Source organism: Poecilia reticulata, chromosome 8, assembly GCF_904066995.2.
Source record: "Poecilia reticulata chromosome 8, P_reticulata-male-v2, whole genome shotgun sequence".
NCBI lineage: Eukaryota > Metazoa > Chordata > Actinopteri > Cyprinodontiformes > Poeciliidae > Poecilia > Poecilia reticulata.
In genome coordinates this window covers 15,267,717-15,291,954 of record NC_088837.1, presented here as the reverse complement: position 1 = coordinate 15,291,954, position 24,238 = coordinate 15,267,717, and the positions used below count along the sequence as shown (strand labels likewise).

Below are 24,238 nucleotides of genomic sequence, written 5' to 3'. Positions count from 1 at the left end.
GTCCATATATAAGGCACACCGGATTATAAGGCACACTGTCGGCTTTTGAGGAAATTGAAGGTTTTTAGGTGCGCCTTATAGTGCGGAAAATACGGTAATTAAAACTATAGCTTCATAAACAAATATTGCTGAAGAAGAACATCCTGCAATTGCAGACTTTCAAGTATCATCTATTGTCTCAGACTAGCCCTGTGTTTAAAGTTTATCCCAATGATTTATCAATCTATTCCTTCCCCTAACCTTAACCCTAGAAAAATATGATGGCAACTTGGAGTCTCATCACATTGAAATTACTACAAATAACTGTCATTGTGAACTATAGAGACAGATGTGCCATTTGTCTCTGGACTGATCACAGACATACCAGAAAAAGCATTCAGGGATTCTGCTCCTCTAACTTCACAACATTTCTAGGAGAAAATCAAGCACCCATAAATTATTTTTTTTGTTGCCACAAAATAAGACCCTCAAACGAACAGGCATGTTGTCAAATACTAGCTTGAACCTATTTCACTAGAAGTGACACACCGACAGCACATGGATAGTGTTGATGAGAATTGTTGTTGAAAAAAGAAGCCCACCATTTCTACTTTACTTAGCTTTTAGAGGCTTTTTTTCTTGTCTTGGTATCAGATATTTACTAGAACCAGCTTTAAATTATGCAACATTGCAAATGATGATAATTGCTAAACAGATTTATTTGTCTGAAGGACAGCAAGCATCATTGTTTCCTTAATTTGTGGAGTCATTTAAGATCACATGTTTGCTTCAAATTAGACACGGTGGGGGATACCATTAGGATAGTTCTTAATCTTTAGGTTCTTTCTCAACCAGAGGTAGCTTTATAGTTACAAATAGTCCAGGCCTTTTAGCAGTTTCCCAATAAACAGCACTAAAAGTAAAACCTTTATTGGAAAGTTAGCTCAGCCAACTCTGTTAAATTTAAAATTTTCTGGGGGGCCTACAACACTCTGCTTTTTTTAAATTACACATTATTAATTTAAGTTGTATTTCTATATAAGGTTCAGGTCAGGACTGGCTCAATCAACCTACTGTTATTTAGATGCAAACACGTTTCAGCCTGAAGCTGCACTAGCTAATGTAATCACAGCCCAGCTCCAAATCCATCCAAACCAAAGTCAAAGGTGCTTGCTGCGTCTAAGTTTCTCTGTCCCAGACAGGTTACCTTGGCAACAAATGCACTGTTTCCGAGTGACACAAAGCCCAAACTCAAAAACCTCCTTTCAGGGTGAAGGCTCCAACAGTTAAGGGGGAAAACAGCAATAATAAGACGGTGGGGAGAGAAACTGAATACTGGGAAATTGCTTCACAGAGTTTCTGGAGGACATGGTAAAATGGTTCTTTCCTTTTAAAAATACCTTTCTCTGGCACCAGGCGCCACAGGTAGTTGTGTCCTGCTTCTGCTTCTTTTATACCCTTTCTAGTGTTTCAGCTTTTTTTTCCCCCTAAGCTATCACACTGTGCTAAGTGAGTTATCATGTACACCAGCTGACTGGAGGTGCATGAGGTTTAGCTGAGCTTCCAGATGAGGTAATGTTTAGAGAGGTTGGTGAGCAAGTAGAAGAGTCAGTCAGGTCTTGATTAGCTCAGAAGTGGGGGCCTTCCCCAATATTGGACACCCCTTTGTGTGGTGAGATTACCACCTTATGAAAAACTGCCCCCGCTGACATCCCTGATGGGATCAGAGCTTCCTGCTTATGAGCTTGCCACAGACAGGAAAGAAAACGCGCAAATACCAAGCACGCACTTTCAAAAGTGTCCATAGCAGACAAGCGTGAAAACTCTGAGGTCACTGCTCACATGCAAGATGTGTTTTGCATTAATAAAAAGTCCAATGTGTGGAAACATTAAGAACTGTGTGGCGTCAAAGATCATTTAGTGCTTCTTATGACTCCTACTGTTTGTCATGACCACAAGTAATGATCTCAAGACTGAAAAGAATACATATGCATTCTATGGTTACATACTGCAGCCAATCACTGATGAAAGTTACACAGTGAACTACTACTGTCATCTGAAAGCATACAGCTTAATTGAAAACCAAAACGGTGTGTGTTGGATATCTGCCTAAACTGACACACTGTGCAAAAAAAATAAAAAAATAATCAGAGAAGAAACCAACTTGGCCATAATGACTCTGGAGGAGCTACAGAGATCCACAGCTCAGGTGAAAGTATCTGTGAGACATCTGCATTGTGGGTCACTGCTTGTCATGTAGCGGTTATAGCAAGAGGTTGCTCTGGTTAGATGAGATCATGCCAATGTGGCAGAAAACTAATATTTCAGCTTAGCCTGAACAAACCACTCCCGAGGTAAAACACAGTGGTGGCAGCATGGTGTTATGGGGATGGCTTTCTCCAGCAGGGACAGGCTGGTCTGTATGAGAGTTAAATACAGAGCAATACTGGAGGTAAACCTCTTCTCTGCTGCAAAAGACTTAACCTTTCAGCAGGAAAACAACAGCCAGCCAGCACCATGACTAACACAGTTTACAGCAAGATATTCTTATATAGTTGAATGATCCAAGCAGAACATACAGAATCAAGACCTAAGTCTAATTTGGACTTCATGGTGGGACTTGAACACAGATCTCTTTTAAAGATGCTCCCCAACCCAAACTGATCGAGCTGTATCTATTTTGCAAATGGACAAAGATTTCATCCTCAGTCTCTGTGGCAGATCGAGACATTCCCCAAATGACTGCCGCCTTTCATTTTTTACGGTTTTATTGGCTCTTGTGGCCTTTATTCGATAGTGAATTGACAGGAAAGTGAGTAATGAGAGAGGAAGGAACACATGTGGCAAAGGTCACCAGCCCGGTACTCGAACTCGTGACGTCCGAGTTGAGAACTAAGGCCTCAATAGGTGGGTTGTGCTTAACCCCTGCGCCAAAAAACATTGCTGCTTTAATTGCTGCAAAAGGTGGCTATATAAATTATTGACAAAACCATTACCAAGCTATGCTTTTCAAATCTTTAATTGTAAAATATTTTAAAAACTATGTTCAAAATTATGTGCTACCTGGTGCTGGTGTATACACACATGAAATCCCACTAAAATACATTGAGGTTTGTGGTTGTAGCCTGACAAAATATCCCAAACGTTTAAGGGTATTAATACTGTTGCAACTCACTACAGAAGATTATTTCTATTATTTGACATCACTTCTGATGGTCCATTAGTTCAAATTAATCTATGATTATGAGATAAATGTAAACAGGAAACTGCAAACAAAAACCTGCCTCGGACAGCAAAGTAGAGCTTTATACTTATTTCCAGATGTGTAACTGCCTGTTAATTAGTGGTGGCCTTAGTTCACATAACCTTCCCCAAACAAATCACAATTAAACCTAAGGCCAATGGAATAAATGTGGCAGCCTGGTTTTGTTGAGCTGTGCCGCAAACTTCAACACCTTTCCATTTCTACTGTGTGGCAGCCTGTACCAACAAACACTCATATTTCCACAGAGTGCGTTGTGAAAACAAATAAATGCTGTGTGTGTGTGTGTGTGCGTGTGCGTGTTGTGTGTTTTAGCATTTCTCATTTCTCATGTAGTAAGGCCCATTTTTCTAGGAAATACTACATTGTGAGGATCCACTGCTCCTTATGGGGCCCAATGTTCAGGCCCCATAAGAAGTGCTGTTTTTGGGTTTGGAGTTAGGTTTAGTTGTGAATTGGATTTAGGTAAAGTTAAGGGTTAGACATGTAATGTCAATGGTTAGGTGTAGGTTAAGGGTCAGGGTTTAGGCTACAGAAATGAATGAAGCAATTGAAGTCATTGTCAAAATATAAATGCATAATATGTGTATGTGAAAGTGTATGCAAAGGATGCAAATAAAAAGCACATGCGCACATACCAATCAGGGACACTGGCACAACCTTGCGCCAGCGGACTTTTAAACCAGTCATGTGAAACGACCCATTCCCTTCTGCAAATCAGATTACATCTCCGTGCTGAGCCAAGGCCTGCATGTACACACCCACATTCAAAGCTAAGGGGCTCATGTCCATTACACAGGCACATGCACAGGCGCACACAACACTCAACCTAATCAGATTTTGTCCCACCAACCCTCCTGAAATTGCGAGAGTACAAAATCCGCCAGGGTCCTGGCTAAGAAAGGAAATATTAACTCAAAAATGTACAACTCGAATGTTTCAACAAATGTGATATATTTCAGGGACTGCGTCCTAAGAATAATGGAGTTCTTTCTACGGAGTTCCCTGAAAATCGTAGCGGGCTCTGATAAGCTTCCTTTCAGCAGTGTTCCGACTGCTGTTTGGCAGGGCCGCTGTGGAATGAGCACATGTGGAAACATGTTTATAGAGCGTTTGGTCTGAATGCAAATGATAGATGATTCGTGAATGATTCAAGTTCTCTTCAGGTTACCACGTATTGAAAACACAAAAATCGCAGTCATTTATTCTGCTTCAATTAGTGTCAAATTGGCCTCAGTCAGTGATTTCAAGTTAAACAACATTAAACAGTCCAGCGAGAGACTCAGTTAGCAGATAAATAAATGCATGGATAGCTGAATCCTTGCAGGGTAGCAGAGTGAGTGTGCAAATATTTCAGGGCTGCCCGTGTCCACGTTGACTATCAGGTGATGAAAGTTTCTGACGCTCTGTGAGTGTACTGTAAAGTTTTTGGCTCATAGAAAGGGTGAAATAAGTTGGTTGACTGCCTGTTGGGGGACCAGTTCTCTTAATCAAACACAGACAGTAAGAGGAAGTACACTCTGCCATAAATAATATACATTAGGTCCCTACTCTTGCAAGTAGAAAACACACCGAATACAACACAAAGGGATTTCCTCGAACCCAATTGGCAATCAAATCTCCTTTTTTCGTTTTTGATTTTGTTAAAAATAAATTATTTCTTCAAATAACTGATGTAAAGCTCATTGTCCGTGCCTCCTTTGCCATAGAGGTTAGGGGGTGGGAAGTTGTGGGTGGCTGGAAGTCGAGATGGCTGTGCCCACAATGGGGCGTCAGGACTCTGTCAGTTAGTTAAACTGAAGTTCAGCTCTAGTGGGCTTATCCTGTCTTCACAGTGACATTTGAGAAGAGCACCAGTGGAGATGGGCAGAGTGGAGAACAGAGCAGCTTGGATTGCACTGGATGTTCAGATAAGGCGACAGGAAAGGGCAAAACAGGGCAGGACAACTCGGGAAGCGGGCTGTGGTTACTGTTACACTCGGAAGAGATCATTCAACCGTTGGATCACCTTTCCCACCTGTGGAGGCCAGGATGTGACTTGGTCACAAAGTACGACAGGAGGGAGTTGGGAATTTGTCACCTCACACTGAACCTCAGTACGTACAATTATCAACAATTACAACCAACATGGCAGGGCGACATGGTGGACCACAAGAGACGAGGTCAAAGGAGTAAACAGGAACAAGTACAACCTTTGGCTAGTATTAAACAAAATGTTGGATTCTGAACGTTAAGAAAAGAAGCTCTGCAGCAACCCCAATAGAAATACTGGACTAGAAATACACAGACTTCTGGAAGCTTCAGAGTTAATATAACAAGACCTATACTTCACTGCAGTATTGCTTGATAGGTTAAACCAATGTAATGCTTAACAGTTTCAAAATCAATGTAAAATGTATTCTTAATTTAAAAACAAAACTTTGCAACAAATTTTAATCTGCAAGTAGAAATAATGAATGGTCACACGGGGCAAAAAAAGCCAGAAAAAATAACTTGCACATTATTATTGATTCATTTTATAATTTAGATTTAAAAGCAAATTCGGAACCCACCAAAAGTGATAATGGAAGGTCAAATGATCTTACTTCAAATAAAAATATCACAAAATATGTGTCTATTAGTTTTCCAAATAATAACACAACCTGTGACCAGGAGCGGTCACCGTAGCTGTGAGATGTTAGTTTTAGAGCATAGGTAAACGGCCTCATCTATGGTGGGCCTGTACCCTACACAGAGAACGCACATGTTTTCCATTGTGGTTAAAAGAGATGGGGATTAAAGTGTAGCACAGCCGGAGCCACAGCTATACACCCCATGGTGGGATCACAGTCCTCTCTGGTCTTTGAGCAGTGCTGATGCAGCTCAGTTGGAGGCTTGGTATTGTAGGGAGAAGGCATGGTCAAATCTACTTGATAGGTAAGGCCAAAAGGAAAATATATTTATTGGTTTTGACGAGGCAGACAAGTAGGGAAGTTGGTAAAAGTGCCTGACAGAAGGTGACGGACCCTCACAGAAAAATAGGCTGTTAAGGTTATGGAAAGGTGCTGAAATGAACTGGATATTGCTTACATAACCCCGAAACTGTCCCAGTAAGAGATAGATCACCTTCAAAGCTCATATTAAAAACTATAAAGAGGCGAAACAATGACGGTGGTTAGAAAAGAAGAAAAAAAGGCAAATTGCCAAAAGCTGATGCTGTTGAATGCTTGACTTTCACCTCAGTGCCTCTAGGTCAAATGGGCCACATTCAGGTACCACAGGGGATAGTTAATGCAGGAGACTGTGACCGTGTAGCCAATTAACAGACACTTTATAAAGCCAAGCAGTGCAAGGGACATTGAGGAAGATATGCATAGTGGAGCATATCTGCGCTTACCAAAAAAAAAAAAAAAAAAAAAAAGAAGCCAATTAACAAACACCACATGAAGTTCTGCAGTGACAGAGTTGGCTGCAGAGCTTTTACATGAGCACCAAGTATAACGACTTTGTGTGCAGAGCGAGGAAGGATGTAGGGAGGGCTGAACATTCATTTTGTCAGTTCCACCCAGCAATAGTATCCACTGCTGAGTGGTTTGAGGGATGAGAAGTATTTAAGGGTTTGCCGACTTTCATATCAGCCTATAAAAAGGGAAAATTAAACTGAAACCATTTTTTACACTCTTTACATTTTTAAATATTCTAATATGCTTGGGGTTTGGTGAAGAAAAACATGCTTCTGCGGATTATTTAGGTCAAATTTGAATTCTAGCTTAATTTTGTAACAAAAGCACTTTAGATCACACAAAGTGAGTTACTCTGAATCTCCGCCCAAACAAGCTAAACCTGAGCATCCCAGAAAATTAGGAACCTCCATTCTTAACCTTTTGGCCTCCCATAAACTAAGATAATTACATGTTTTTCGTCTGTCAGTTCTGCAGCACTGGTGTATCCCTTTCTCTGTGTGTTTGTGGGAGGAACTGGGCAGTGGGGATTGCGTGCAGGGCGTCTGAGCAGATTTGCTGGACTTTCTCACCCACAAACACACTGCGGCTGAAAGAGGACGGCATGTTAATGAGTGTGTGCTAGGTTGTGTTTTGAAACTGGAAAGAGATTTACGAAGTGATTGGAATCAGCTCTGAAAAGGTCACCCCGAACAAGTTCATGAGACTAAGTGAATGCAGTTTCGTCTTCAATCCAGGTGACTCAAAGTCGGTAGCTTCTCTACACACTGGTACCACTCAAACCACTTATCCCTCCTTCATGACATCATTAGTTTCCGAATCCAGTGACGCCACACTGACATTTGGTCTCTTTGATTAATTGGTTCCTACAGGGCTCTAGGAGTATTTCCGACCGAAACCAGAAAAGAACACACTTCTTCATCACTGATTTGTTAGATCTAAACACTCCTTTAGCCTAGAGAAAACCACAATCCAGGATGATCTAACATGAAAAAAAAGGCATAACTCAATGTAGCTGAGTTTTCTTGAACTCGGTCACAGCTTTAAATAGGATGTCAGTATTGGGCGTTTCTGTCAAAGTACCTTGACAACAAACATCCAACAAAAACACATCGACATAATGCATGCATCACAGCACAAACCTAAATGCATGCCTTTGTGCATGTGTCCTTCATGCGGTATTTAACAAGGATTGCAAATATTCCCAAGTAAGATGAAAATTCTCCAACAGTGGAAAAAGGTAGAATGAGGAAAACTTGTAATCCAGCTAATCCTGCAAGGATTAGGACCAGGCGAATATCAGCAATAATAAACAAATGACTAACATTCCCGGCCTGTGTGGTTTCAAGCCCCAGGGCTCCAGCTAGAACCCAGCAGGGTCTGGATCCAATCCCCGCTGTTTATCAGTGCACGTAGAAGTGGCCACTTGTGAAACCTCTGTGATAAACGCTTGGGGGACAAACAGAAAATGGCTAACAGAGGAGCCTAACCAAATCACTCCTCCTAGTTGGGGTTGCAGATCAGACCTCAAACACCACAGCCTGATATTCTGGCTATGTTCTTCCCACTCTATTTTTCACAGTGACACAGTTTTCTATTAGGCATTTTTTTCTATGGGCTGATGGTTTGATATAACCTTCAACATGTTTTAGTGATAAAAGTACTCTAATCTGTCAGGCAACACTTGGGCTGAATTAATTTACCATTACAAAAAGCCAAACTATGCAAGTAAACAAACAAAGGAAGTTGACATAATAAAAATCTGCTTGTTCCAAAAAGAAGTGCACCCACATTACAAGGCTTTCAACACTTTCTGTAGATTTTCCATTTATTGTAAATACATGTCTAATTTATATACTGACACAACTCAATCGTTTAGCATTATTTTCATCTGGACTGATTGGGAGATCAAACACTGAACAAATTAGACTTTGAATTTTGTGATTACTAAAGCCACAGATACCAAAGTTTGCACTTTCACAATATTTTTTGATCCAACCATTTTAGCATAAAGATATGCTTTGATTCATTAACAGAGGCAAACTTTTTTTTTCATTTTCTGCTGTTTTCAAAACTACTGCCTTAATCAATGAACCTGCAGCAATTGCAATGGGCAGGTAAGATCTTGAAGAAAACCCGAGTGGTATGGTAAATGGTAATAACTTATACTTGTATAGCAACCTAAGAAAGTCTGACGAAGGTGAGGTTGCCATGCACCAGCGCCACCAGGTCCTCTGACTCCCACTAGTATGCAAGGTGGGTGAAGTGCCCAAGCACACAATAACAGAAGTGGACGTAACGGGAATCGACCCAGCAACCCACTGATTACATTATGTGCCGCTACCATGGTCGCCAGTATCGTCCCGCCAGCCATATTGACCAGCAATAGTCCGATCGTTGCATCTCTTAAAGGTCAAGTTTTTTTCCTTGGGCAAATTGACAGGAACTTTTTTTAACCAATTTCTTCCCCTATCTTATCAGAGGCAAGTTATACACTAGATAGGTCACCTGTCCATCACAGGACAAATGACCATGGATGCACACAATCACATCTAAGGGCAATTTCATGTCTAAAGACTCAATACCTGAACTTTTATCACAGAGACACAATGCCAGAGTACCTTGATAGAGCTCATGAATTAATTAAGAAAACAAAAACCCTTGAAGTTAAGTTAGGGACCCTCTTGCTAAATGATAGAATTTCTAGGAATTTCACCAACATGCATCTCAACAAAAAAGAAAACAATGGTTTGTTTTTAAGACTTCTGTCTGAATGAAAACATGAAACAGCAAACCTGTTTTGTTTATTGACAAAATATTGATTGCTGGTCACCATGGAGTTATTGCAGAAGAATGTTAGATAACATAATGGATCATAAATGCCCTGAAGTAGTAACAGGGTTGCTAAATTGCTGTGTTGTAAAACTACAGATCAAAAGCAAAGTAGTGAAAGCAGGTTGTATTTTTTTATATTCTAAAACAGCTTCCACTGGTAATGCAGACACACTAGCTTTGTTTTATTTGACATCTGAGAAAGTGTTTTGACTCAAACTAGGTGAATATTCAGATGCTCTAATATTGTGACACCAGCATGTAGGGGCAATTAAAATCAGTCCTTTGCACTTATCCACTGACGTACTTTCAGATTTATTTTCAGATTCCACGTGGAAAAAGTGGAAAATTTGTAACATCTTGCTTGCTCTGCCTGCCTCCACCACAACACCTTACCTGCTGTGCCCAGTGACTTACAAAGTCTGAAGGACTTTTCTGTCCCAAAGCAATTCCCTGGCTGGCACAAAAGCCATCTGGGGTGCGTCTGGGAGCTTAAGCAACAGAATAACTCTTTCAAGCAGAACTCTGCATGGTTCTGACTGCAGGGCGCTGAGGTTGCCACTACCTAGACTCCAACTGTATCTCCTCCTCCCCTTCCACCTCTTTAATCCTGACCTACATGACTGACTCCAACTGAAAGCTCCACACGCCAGAGGTGGGAACCAAAAGCACTGTCAGATGTATATAAAAAGGCCACCTGCTCATCAAATTAAATTGCATCCACAATTGTGAATAAAGAGAAAGGGAAAGAAGGGGGGAAATGAGAAAAATAAAAGGAAAGACAAGTCACTCGCCTCCCTTTGTGATCTTGGCAGACAAAAGAACAAATTGTATGTCTGTGTCATGATTCTACATCTCAAAATTGGCATAGGAACCCACTTAGAACTGCTCGCATGTGTAGATGTTGGTATAGGTTCCCACCTGAGAGCGGAAGAGGTGCACGGACTCACCTTTCAGCCTTTCATCTTGGTTTCTTTTGTATTCCATGACACTTGTACGTCCTGTCTCTTTCCACTATTGAGCAGAATTGACTGTCATTATTCCAAACAGCATTATCTTTATTAATGCCACAGGTCTCAGGACTGTGCACTTGCCGGGAGCCGGGTCTGGATGGAGCGCAGACCAGTCTGGCTAGATAAAAGCTCAGCGTAGAGTGATGTATGCAAGCCAGACAGCTCCGGCGGGCCTTCATCCTTACTCTTCAAGCTCAGAGAGAGGCAGAGGACCTACAAAGACAAAGATACGACTTTAATCTTTAGATCAGGTGGAAACATTTGTTCTGAGAGTAGCATTATAGAAGACTATCAAAGCCACTTTAGGTTAGCCGGGAGTCAGAACAAACACATTTTATCATAAGCAAACATATTTCGTTGAAATTGAGAATAACAAAAACAAACTTCTGAAAGTCTAACAAAAACTGCTATGTTTTGAAAATAATGATTCATATATTTCTGCTATTGCTGGTATTAACTTGAATGAGGCTCTTTCACAAATGCTGTCATGCATGACAAGTTATTTTAAAGGTGGTGTGGAGAGCTGACGTGTGGCCAGGCCCGGGCAGGGCAGCGGCCGGGGGTCTTAGCTTAATGCCTCAAGCCCCTCGCTCCAGTGAGGCACACAGAATCAGCTCCTGGCCAGAGTCCGGACACTGATTTATGGGACTGGGTGATTATGATCAAACCAGCCGTGAGGACCACCCAGATGGTGGCACAGGATGACAAACACACACCAAAAAAAAAAAAAAAGAAGAAGAAGAAAAAACACACACCCATAAACCCATGCATTTTTTCTAACTTTAATGGTCATAGAAATGACCAAATCTTGGCAACTAAAATGCCAAGATACACCAAATATTGAATAACAAGTCAAAATTTGCAAGTGCTTTATGTAATTAATCTGAAACAATTAGAGCAAGACGAAAAAATGCTGAGACTTCCTCATACCTAACAAGTGAAGTTTATTCATCAGAGCTTATCTGTTTCTGCAGAATTTTTAGAAAGCTATTTCTGCTAAAGCATTTCCTACATTTTTTTTTGTCTGTCGTCTGTATAATTCTGTTCTTAAAGTGTTGTGACATTTCACCCATATGCTCCTTCTATAGCCCAACATGTTCATGCCCATGGCAGATAAAGATACAATTTTATTTTTTTATTTACCCAAAAAGTTTGTTCCTGATTGGAAATCATTTCAATATCTCTCAAGGGATAATATAAATGCTAACATTTTTGCAGTGTTCTTATATCTACATGGTCTCTAAAGATAACCGGTTAGAAGTCAAAAATATTCTGGTCATTCCACAGTTATTACTTTTTACTTTCTTTCTTACTTTCAAAGATCAGAACAGCATCTTTCAAAGCAGAGAGAAAACGATGGAAAACATTTCTCCTAAATTAACCACACTCGACTCACTCGCTCGACATTTTCTGTCATAAAACAGATATTCTAATTCACAGCCAGTTTGAGAGCCATTTTTTTCTATAAGTCACATTTCCTGTCAAGAGCATGTGCAAATATGCTAAGCCAAAGAGGAAAAACCAAGAAAAGCAAATATGTCCCGCTTGCTGAGGCACAACGCAACCGAACCTCGAGGCACCAGTTGGATGAGCTGAACAATAACAGTCAATGACAAATCGGACGTGGTGCATTCCTTGAGCAAACACTGATCTCATAAATGGAGACAGGTAGACAAACACTCACCTGCCCTGAGCAAATAAGACACACACACGCGCACACACACGCACACACACACATGCACACACACTAACACTTCCATACTTTGAGAGTAGTCAATAGGTTTATGTAACCATGATAACATTTAATTCAGAGAAAATGTATTTTTTTATAGTTAAAAAGGTGTTTTTTTATTTTGCAAATTACAGTAACACTGTAAACTGTGCAAACCTGATGTTGCAAAAAAAAAATCTTGCTTTCTCTCAGGTTTAAAGACTGAATTCAGCTCTATCTGTAGTCAGAGGAGGCTGCATCGTCAATGCTTTGCATTTATGTGAACACCCTTTGCTGCCATTTGATTGGGCACTCCAACAGAGAAGATGAAGAGAAGAGGAAGTTGTGGTGGCAAAGAGTGGCAATGGGGATGACTGGTGGAGATCACATGAAGGAAGAAAAAAACAAAAACGACTTGGTTTCTATGGAGATGAGTAAACAGCGGTTGAGAGAGAGCAAAAAATGGGGAGTGGGATGTAGAGGGAGGGAGGCAATGACTGACCTGCAGTAGTTAACAATTCATCCCTGTATCCGGATCTCGAATGATTGGGCAAACATGGAGTGCTACAGAGGCTAATGGGCCCCAAAGGGCTGAGAGAGGGGCATCACCCTGTGGGTGACACAGTGACAGGCTCCCACTGTTTGGTGTGAGTAAGGGAAAGGGACTGCCAGGAAGGGAGGAGGGGAGTGTAGGGGGGGAGATGTGAGGGGCATGATGGGTTGATGGGAGAGTAGCTAAGCAAACAGGATCATGGCCGACTACAGTAGTCACCAAACAGCAAGGATGGCTGAAGCCTTGGAAAATAGAGTACAGGCATGAGTTGTGCAAAGATCCCATTCTGAGGATAACAGCAATCTTTAAAGTGTACCACGGCAAACATCAACCAATAAATTCTGTTCCAGGTCCTAACATTTGGATACCAGTTGTGCCAACAGAGGAAATAAAAATTTTACAGGCCTGAATCACAGTAACAGTATATGTTTCTGGCACATATCCACTTTATTACGGAACATTTTGCCCATCTGGGTGAGCCACTAAGGGAACACACATCACCTTTACAGGGATAGTTTGGATTTTTGAAGTAAAATTCTGTAAGGTTACAAGCGAACGTTCCCTTACCCCTAGTGAAAAGATAAATATGTCATTCTCAGAGTAGTGAAAATAACAGTACGGGAATATGCGGGTTTCCAGTTCTAGCTGATTTCGTTAACTAAAACAACACAAACTGAAAATTCTTATGTCTACAGCATACAATGCTTTTTACCCGATTCCAACACTATACTTTGCATTCAACAGACACAGTTGTCAAGTGCATTATGGTTTCTCAGCTGGAAAATGTCAGGTAACTATGGCAATCACAAAATCAGATGCGAGTTGTCAGTCTGCTCTGAGGCTCAAGAGTGGATTCAACTTTTGAAACATTGGAGACAGTGTTGGCTTAGGAACATGTTCATTAGCTGAGAAAACAACCAAACCAATGTTGTAAATACTTTCAATTTAGTTGTTTCAAATTGCTTTAATCAGCTAAAACAGAGTCTATCAGTGTTCCACCACGCTGTAATTTCTTGATTTTTTTAGTAACTGCAAAATTACGTTTCTATTCAAACTAATGGAACTATTACGCTAAAGCAGTTTGATTATTTTAGATCTGCTTTGCTTTTATAAGCAGGTAAGAGAATGCAAGTGTTTTTGTCCAACTTTGCAGGTATATTCCATTGCCATATCTTTTATATCTTCACTTTACTGAGCTAAGTTACTTTAGGAGAAACAGAGTCAAAGCCTGTAATAGTCAAAGTTGGAACTACTTTATTAATCCCTGGGTGAAATTGAATAATATGGGGTACAAATGAAAAAAGGGTTTCAAAGCCTGCAGGATCCGTTTCCAAAACACTGACCACTGAACAGCAGTGTGTAGTGCCGTCCATGACAAATCAGTGAGAGAAAAACCAGATGAGAGACGGATGGATCACATCATCCTAAAAAAAGAAAAAAAAAAACACACATAAGGCTTCAATATTCTTCTCATACTGGGCCAGACTTTACGTAGTGTTGTAATTGTTCTTGGTCAAGAGTGGTTTTCTTTTTGTAGCTTCATGCACCGTCACAGCTGGGTTAACTCACAAGAGTGGCAACTCTCATGTTATCTAATTGCCTGGCTAAGTCTGAAGGGTTGAAATGCCACCATTACAACAGTGCACCGCCATACAAAGGGTGTGTAAGCAATGAGGACCTTTTACTGGTTCTTCACTTCCACCCACGTCAGAGCTGAGGGCTGAAGCAAGCCGTTCCTTTACTTTGAATAAGGCTACTCTTAATTATAATCTACGCAAAACATTTCAAGACAGAAAACAGGACAACTACTGTGCGTCTGTCAGAGAGGGAGAGAAGAACGGAACAAAAATAAGGAGGGAGAGTGGGATTATGATAATAATAGCAGATGTGAACTTGTGAAGAGTCATTTCTCGAAAGGTGTGTCATTCAGTAACTTTGGAACAAACTTCTGGCAGTGGCCGGACTCTATATTTAGCATATTTACTAAAATAAAAAGTGAGTTCAATCTGGCACTGAATGTTTCTCCTCCCTGTTTATGACCTCAACGGTGGTGCTACCGTCACTAATGACGAAATAAGAACCGTATAAAGCAAGAAAAAAAAAAAAAAGGCCTCCTCAAATAGTCTGTACATAAGGAAACAGTTCCAAAATAAAGGCTCCTATAAATGATCCTGTTGTGGAAAGCCAGGGCATGAGAAAAGTTGTTTACTGTGCTCTATATTTAGAACTGAATTTCGTGTTACAAATCGAAAACATTTGGAGGATGACCAGTTTGACCATCTGAGTTAAGTTTATTCTCAAATGTTACAATGCCTTAGTATTCATGCTTCTGTAAACGTTCACATCACACATGGCACTGTTCAATAGAGCAAGGAGAGCAGAGGACCTGACAGAGCTAATGAGATCCACAGCTTCATAGTCTGTCAATTTGGCAACACGTACTTTGGATCTCCACAAATCCGATCTTCATAGTACAACGCAAGAAAAAAGTTAATGTTAAAAAAACAAAAAAACAACAACTGAATTTTACACAAGTAGGTGGAAAGCTCTGACATTCAGAAGGTGTCCCAAGCAGATGAGATCAACCTCAAAACCCCCGAAGAAATTATTTGTATATATGGGTGTGCTATTGGAAAACAAAAGTGTCTGAAGGTACAAAGGATATGACTACTGTAAGCATGTACAGCAGGAGGATGAGGAGAATGCTCCTGGAGTCAAGGTAATGACTAATTGTAACAAAGGTCCCAGATAAGCTCAAAAGCAAGCGGGAGTCAGGCCTGTAACTAAAACACAAGCATAAACACAAGCGATGTTAGGGATTACACCCTGCAATTCGCCGCAGGAGATCACAGGCGGCACAGGTGTAGCCATCTCCGCAGATGCATTCTTCTCTGCGAACATTGTGCCAGCATAGATCTGAATGACAGCTCATCATCTGCTCTTGCTGGCTGTGTGAACCTTGTGTAAACATCTTTGTACCTGTGTGTGACTTGGGACACGCACAAACACACACACACACACACACACACACACACACGCACACACACACACAAGCAGGAAACAGTGGGATTACAACGGCTAATGATGTGTCAAAAATGCCTCGCACAACACAACGCTGCACATTTATGGGCAGAGTGGAGCATCTCTTCTCGGCTAAATCTTGCTGGAACTGACATTTATTTCGACTTGTTTTGCTTGGATTTAAGATAGAACTTGAGTACACTAATATTAACCTTTGTTTTATTCAGGATCGGGTAAATACGTTCAGATGTTTAAAATATTGGCTTTAGAAAGCAAAAGAGAGCAGGCATTTGAAGGAGAGCTGCAGGAGTGATAAGCTGTTTTCTCAGTAAACAGCACCCTCTAGAGCGACATGTTACTTTCAGTTCTGCAACTCTCTCTGGTTTTTGTGCTCAGTCTCTTTATAACCTCGAAAAACTTACTCCTTTTAAGAAGATTCAATGCAAATAATTTTCCACATTCTGAAAAAGAAAAAAAAAAGCACATTCGTATATTTTTTTCCATTTTCTCAATGGGAGGCACCAAGTAAGCAGGTTATCTTGTTTTCTGGCCTCCCTATGAGCCCACATTGCAAAGCTCAGGCTTAACCACTCGTTTTTCCCAATGCGAGCTGATAATGAGGCAGGCTGTTATTAAGATGTTTGCTTTAATCGCGCGGAGGGTTATTAGGTGAGGTTTACAGTACACGGGAGAGATTAAGGCAGGCCACGCGTGACAGAAAAAAAAGCTGAGCAGGCAGATGATAAGCCAGCTACCCATTGCTGTTGAAACCGGGCTCAAAAATACGAGCGCACCGCCGTGCACCAAGCCCAGCATGACAGGGTGTTTACCCCCTCGATCTCTTTGCTTTCTCTCCCATCTCGGTTTCTCTCAACTGTTTGCCCCAAATCATGTTACACAACCACAAAGGAATGCCTTGTATATCAGGGGCAGAGGAGAGAGAGAAAGGGACAGTAAAGACAGGATTACAGCAGGATCTATAAAAGCAGTAGGTGTTTTTTTTTTGTTCTTTTATGTTTGAATAAAAGAAAAAAAAAAACATGCACATAATTCGACAGTGTTGTTCAAGCCCAGACACCAAACTTTTTTCCATAAACCAAATAAGCCTGAGAAGTGCCGCATTCTGCATGCAGCCCGGGAGAGCTGCATGTTTTCCTTCATATTTTCTGTGCCATTTAATAAAAAGAGCCTCTACAAAATTTCATTGCATTTTGGAAGAATAAGGAGAGCACTTGAGAATCCATCATTTTAAATGCATTCAAGTTTTCCCACAAATTTCCCACCAGCTTTTCCAAGCATTTGACCCATGCACACAAGGGCACCACTTTTAATAAAGTTTGGAGCCAAAAACACTGCACTCATGTGTTACTTAAAAATGACATGCAGCACCCACCCCTAATGTTTATAAGAGCTGTGGTTCGCTAAGAAAACATTGCTTTTGCCACACATGAAGATAATAAAAAGGTGAATTAAAAAATTCCACGCTAAATGGTTTTGGGATGTTAACACTGGTTCAGAACTTGTGTCAATAAAGCAAAAAAATAAAATAAAAAATTAAATACTATATGCATTAATGGTGTCTAATTCTAGATAAAAGTCGACTATTTTCCCACCCTCTTGGACAGAGCCGTGTAAAGATGTGTGCATGTTTGTCTATTTGTGTGTATCAAGTTAGTAGAAGGTCAGATTGGTGAAGTATTAGAGCGGTGTTTGCTCTCCCAAATGTACACTCGGAGACCGGCCTGTTTGAGAGTTTGAACAGTGACGTGAGAAACCCATAAAAAACAGGACGTAGCACCGCTCTGTTTGCTTGAGAACACCCAAAGAATGGGCCAGCATTACAAAACCAATCTCTCAGCTAGCATTCCTCCTGTCTGTCAAACCTTGTACCCGTTCAACAAGATGTGACACGGAACGGAAAAAAGTAGTTGAGGGGAGAGCTCCTTCAGGTTTAGGCGACTTTTCACTTGTCAATAGAAGGTCAGCCCTGTGGTCGTTTCTGACAGTCAACAGAGAGATGCAAGTATCTACTGGGTTTTTTCCACAGTCACATTATCAAGTTTGACTACACACCTTCACTTTGGTATATCTGGAGCTGGAATGATTATGAGATAAGGTAGCATCACAGAAGAGGTTGTTGTAACATATTAATCACCAAAAATCAAAAGAGATACTTCCAGGCCGTTAAAACTATAGGGCCCAGATCTGTTTTCCAAAAATATAATGCTCGTTATCCCGTCCCCAAAAACACTAAAAGATAAAGATCACATATAAATCTTTGAAAGTTTATTTTTAGTTGACCCAGAATCATTCTGTTTCTCATGTGGTCAACAAGGACACAAATGCACAAGAAACCTAAGACTACAAGTAGCTCCTAGTGACATCATTTTGAGAAAAATATTAGAATATCTGCAAGTACAATGGAGGACTTTGAGTAGGCCCAAGAGTGTCTTAACCAGGGACAATGGCATAAAGAGAAAGGAGAAATACTAATTAAGTTCTATTAACGTAAAAGTTACCAGGCCATATTCTATATTTTTAATAATGTTTGTATTTGGGAGCGTGGAGGCGACATTTAGTCCACATACTTTACCAGGTGGTAATGCTCCATAAAGTCGACATTAGACAAGAAGTATAAGAATAAATCACACCCCGTAGAAGACAGCATCACAGAGCAACAGGGACACACAGAACATCACTGAGATAAAAAAAAAAAATTCTGTTGACTCCAGGCTTAACTACTGTTGTCAATAAACATGCATATATAACGACAATTATATTTGCAAAGATCATCCTAGTCTTAATTTTGTTTATAACAATTATGAGTGTCACTTGTTTTTAGATGATCAGATATAGTTGTTTACTACTCATTTAAATCAGGATTTAAAGTTCAGTTTAGAGTATGATGAGCTTTTGAGAAATCATAAAAGTTCAATAGTCTGTGGTGGCATCTATTATGTGACACATGGGTAAGCTGTAGCTTCTACCCGCAGTCCAAATGTACAAAACATTTGGTGCATTTATAGAAAGAATAACACAAAAACAAAAGAGAACACTGCACTTGAAACTATATTTCAAGATGAAAACTCAAAAACCTTGTACTATTGACCATCATTTAGAATTTCGGTATAACAAACAATCTTTACACTCCCCAGAGTGCAGTGGATGTTAAAACAAAAGATGAGGAGCATTCCTTTGTCCTGGGATAAAGAAATACATATATAATGCAAAGGATAATGCTTTATCCTTTATCCTAGGATAAAGGAATGCTAGAAACCTTTGACTTACTTCAAAATACAAACCAGGAGAGTTTTACTTTTGAAAACGATATGATGTTCTAATTTTAATTATTCAGTTGCACTAGACTTTTATGGCAATAATTTTTAATACAAAAATATTGTAATCCTGTCTTTACTGTCCCACTTCGACAAGCAGGTCATTTTCTATGAGCTACTAACAGCACGCTGTAGGAAAATATGGATAAATTGCCACAATAAACAATATCCACAGGACAGGAGATTGTTAAGAATTAGTTTGGTTTAGTCAGAGGTCCGAATACCTTACATTTCATAACCAGCAACGAGAATCAAACACAAACTCAACTGAAAACGTCTTGAGAAAATAAACTAAATTTAATTATGTTAGATTTAATAAATGTTATCACATTTGAATCAAAAATATTTATCTGCATAGGAAATTAATATGTCACAGTTCAAACATGTAAGAAATGATTTGTTTACAAACACAAAACAGACAGGAAAGAAATGTGTGGCTATGAAATTGAAGGAAGAAATGGCAAAAGGTCAAATTTCAACAATTCTCGCAAACTGTTTAAATGGTTTGGAGTCAATTGAATTCCTGTGATATGAGAGGGGATTTGTTTTGTTGTGAAATTGACTGATGATGGGAATCAAGAAATAAAATTCAAATAATTCACAGTTAGTGATCATTAGTTGCAAACTTAGGGACTCATATGTTAGCTAATAAATTCATCCACCTGCAAACTGTTTCTTTCAATTATTAAAACAACATTTTACCTTCTTAAATCAGTCAAATTTAATATATTATGCAAGGCAAAAGGCCATGCTAGTTTTTATATAAGAAAATTAAAATATAATCACACAGAAACATATCAACACAGTTTGGCTAATGCAGATATATACCAACTGGCACAGAGAAGCAAAGAGAGGAACCATAAAATTTTGGACCATTCCCCTTCCCTTGGTGCAATCATCCTTGTTTCGGAGGGAGCTACTGGGAGAACTGGATGTGATTTGTATGTGTGTTTTTGAAGAGGGGAGCTCATAAACAGCCATGAAAGGGGCCCCTCTATTCAGCTCGCAAGCCGAGATGCGCTTCACTGCACCAGCCTTTTGTTTTCCCCTGCTCAAAAAAAAAAAGAAAAACCCTAAGCACAGAAAAAAAGAGGGGTTGATTCTCTGGATCTGAGCAGGTTCAAATGATGCCATTAGATTGGTGCCCGCTTTGAGTAAAAAAAAAAAAAGCCTTCAGTAGCGCTTGAAGTGATTTAAAAGATGCAGGAGAGAGCTTCCCACAAATCCTGTTTGAGAATAATTCAAGAGGAGAATGGAGAGGCAAGATGCCAGGCCAGTGATCACTCTATAGTATGCAAAACTGCTCTCAACTCCGAGAGTGCAGTGGATGTTAAAACAAAAGATGAGGAGCATTCCTTTATCACGTGATGAAGGGCAATGTGCTGTGGTGGTACGTGGGGTCAGGAAGCTCACCAAACTTCCCACGCTGCACACTGCCCTTCATAGGGCCGCGGTTAATGCCTGCTACACTTCATTATGGACAGGGGAATTTTGTTTATTTCCATAGCAAACATCTCAATGCCCACACCGGGACGAGCTGTCCCAAAAATACTTCCTCATCGGCATGACAGGGCTAAAACATCAATTAGACTGAAGGTTAAAAAAAAAAGGACTCTGAAATTCAAACTTGTAGAATACAGATGATTTTCTCATTTATCCATGTGAGTCGCATAACAAAAACACACATAATCAAAACGGCCAAACGTTCTGCAAGTGCTACAAACAAGCAAGCAGGATCTAACTTGACACTAAAACCACCACCAGCCAATGGAATCACATGTGCCTGTGGTTGCTGTTTGATTGCTATCAAACAGGTGTTAGTGCTTGACTAGGTAAATCAAGAGTCTCTGCCAAAAAAGCCACCTGTGAACTCTTGATGAGGTAAAATGTCCAGTTTCACTAAATTCCATTCATCCCACACTTCAGATTGTAAACATGTCTGTCTGATATGCCTGCTATCAGGAAGAACTGTTGATTTACCTTCGGGGTTTTGCAAATTATGAGCTAAATTTAGAGGAAACCCAACCTACCTGCTGTCATGTTCATCCTGGGTTTGAATTTCTCAAGTTTGTTTTTGACAGAACAAGGCCTGTTAATTTAACACTGATATGTCTCCCTCCTCTTAAACTAACCCTGCTTAACAATCTTCATGTATTAATATTAAACCCAAATCAAAAGGTTTAGAGAAAAAACATTGGAAGCAAGATGAGTTGTGACCAATTAAAGTTTATTGATACAAACTATTGACACAAACTATGCTTAAAATCATTTCTACAGTGACAACTTGGCCTTTATATATGGACCTCTAACTTGTTCACAGCTCAATATTTGCAAATTTACCTATTTGTAGATTTTCCTGGAAAACATAATTAAAGTTGTTTGCAGAAAATGTTTCTATTTATGGATGCTTAACATTGAACATATCTAAACTATTCAAAATAAAATGCAGTGTAGTGAAGCTGACAAACCTAGATACAATTCTACTTGACACTCTACTGGTTAGCATTTCCAAAGTAGCAGTATGAATGCATCAGAATCTGAATTTTCCAAAAACAAAGTTAAGCATTTTCCTCAATTATGTGCAGAATCATATACTTGATTGTGTGATTCTCCACATGTTACTTCTTCAGGCTGCCCTCCTACTCGCATTGCAGTCAACATTGGAAGTGAGGCGTGGTACACACTAAACAGGTTTCCAGTCCATCACAGAGTAAACTGCCTACTGGAACAAGTTAATTTTGTATCCGGAGTTCCGCTGGTTTAGACTTCCAATGATTATTTTTTATTAACAACTGAGAAAGTCAATGAAGCAATGATTTTTTTCCTGGAATGCCTAAAATTAATTAGGTCGCAACACCTGTGAACGTTTTCAATACAGGCATCAGTGGAAATCATTATTTCACAATAAATACCTGGTGAATGAACAGTGAGCAAGATGGAAACGTTGAGTGACTCAGACATGCATAAAAAGCTGATGGGTTTTTCCCATTTGGCATATTCTGTCCTCTGTCTGGCTTCCCACAAAACATACCTTCTACACGAACAAAAGGGTAGTCAAACGTGCAAAATACATTCCTTGCCATCTGACACATAGTAGAAAATCTGGGAATGGGAATAAAACTTGTTACAAAAGGTAGCTTTGTACTCGTACGCTATGTTCCTCTGTGTAGATTATATTAGCACTAAATAGAAGAATATCCTACCATTTATTATTCTTTATTCCATCAGCTATTTTAAATTATAACTCACCTAAAATATGGAATTGGTAAACGATAGAGGTGTGGAAGCACATCGATACTGTTTAGCATAGGCTACTTGCTTTGTAACCATGCATACCAAACAAATACAGCTTTAATTTAAACACAGGCTAAATGCTTTTTTGTGCAGAATTAATGTTAAAAGCCATATTTCAGCACACAATGCAGCTTTTAGAATTTCAACAGACTCTTGCTGTAAAGTCAGACCAGACCTGAGTCATAGCGAACACCATAGAAGTTGTTACGGTGGTGGACAGGCAAACTACACTTAAAGACCAGTTATAAATCTTATGAGGTTCCGTCTAGTCAGCAGTTTGGTCAGCAAATTACACCACCTTAATGTAAGCGAGTGAAAGGTACTGTTGTTCACAGTTTATCCAACGCTTCTGCTATTGCTCACACAGCTAATGGTAATGCTAATCTGAATTAGTATCTTATCAGAAACAGCATAAGTAAGCCCTCCTAAAGTTGTATGTAATTCATTTTTATTTACTTTAGAGGATATTCACTGTGTTCAATGATAAGTAATGTACAATTACAATTATAAACTCACATTTTGTTTATTTATGTTAAAGTATTCCATTGTTTCCTCTCTTTGGTGAAGAACTCAGAGTCTTTGAGGTTGGAAAGCCTCCTTGCTATGCATGACCTTAATCTCCCAAAATCCCAATTCAAACCTGAAATTAGGCTGAGGCACTCCAAAACCATTGTTCTAGCCAGAAGAACCATATTAGTAAAACTGAAATATTGAAACCTAAGATCATCAAGGTCGATGAATGAATGTTTGCAAGAAGAACCAGCAGATTCCCTAGAAACCGGCACAGACTCTGCAGGCAGTGATGTCAGAGGAAGTGATCTTCTGAATTCTTGATATGGGCCTTATGGGCTCCTGTTGATAAGATTGAAGAGCATCTCATTGCAAGACTCTCAGCAGTCTACATGTTAGAGAACAATCATGCCTCAGTTTTGGCCATCACACAATCTCATTCAAACCACATGTGGGCTCAACCAAACATGGGTTATCGGTTTTGACACAACAGGAATGGCTCTTGCTCAAAAAACGTTAAACCAACATCAACACCCAATAAAACTATTCTTGTTTGGGGTGCAAAAAAAGACACATTTTAAGAGTACAAATGAATAAAACCGCCTCTCAAACAAAAGTTTTCATCTTTGACTCTCTTAAAGCTACAGTTTGTGATTTTTATTTAAAAAATGTTTCTTACACAATTGTTAAAACTATCCCTTTGACATGACAGTATAGCATAAGACAGTTATTCTGTGAAAAATAAATCTCTTGTGCCTTCTCCCAGAGCTCCCAGTACTAAATGCAGAAATACACCAATCAGAGATAGGATGAGGTCTTGGTGCTGTCAATCGTGCTTGTGTATTCTCTACTCACACTCTCCCCCTGGATCTCTGCTATGCTACAGCTCCTTCCAGACAGTAAAGCCTGTCATGAATGCTCAGGTTAGTTTAGCATGGCCACCGATGATGGTGGATAAATAATTTTCCTACAATGGTAAGCTTTTTCTCCTGTATTAGTACACTGAGCAGTGCGTACACGAGCCTGATTGACAGTACTAAGACCTTTTCCGCAGCTCTGATTGGTTGCTTTGGATCGGAAGTGGTGAATTTTTGCAGATTGCAATATAGCTCAGGGAGGAGGTGGAAGAGCTTGCATTTTTCATAGATCTGTCTCATACTTGCTGTCACAATAGAAACAGTTGCAGCAAATATGAAAAAAAAAAACACTTTAAAAAAAATAAAAGCTAGATATTGTAGCTTTAAGTGACCTTCCTTGCAGAAGTTGGGCAAGGGACTCTCTGTCAAAC

At 39.8% G+C, this 24,238-nt stretch overlaps 1 protein-coding gene across 4 annotated transcripts in view; it reads right to left on the bottom strand.

The window, feature by feature from the left end:
- Positions 1 to 24,238, bottom strand: part of LOC145552560 (uncharacterized) — a 66,879-nt gene that overhangs the window by 5,004 nt on the left and 37,637 nt on the right. The window contains exons 2-4 of one of the 4 annotated variants that reach the window (XM_081610048.1): positions 14,134 to 14,214; positions 10,608 to 10,739; positions 10,435 to 10,527 (exon numbers count right to left, since the gene is read on the bottom strand). In XM_081610048.1, the coding sequence (XP_081466174.1) occupies positions 10,435 to 10,527; positions 10,608 to 10,739; positions 14,134 to 14,163 (255 nt within the window). In that variant the 5' untranslated portion in view covers positions 14,164 to 14,214. Of the gene's footprint in view, positions 1 to 10,434; positions 10,740 to 14,133; positions 14,215 to 24,238 lie in introns of all 4 variants that reach the window. The other 3 variants (XR_014088648.1, XM_081610047.1, XR_014088649.1) reach the window with 3 other exon arrangements.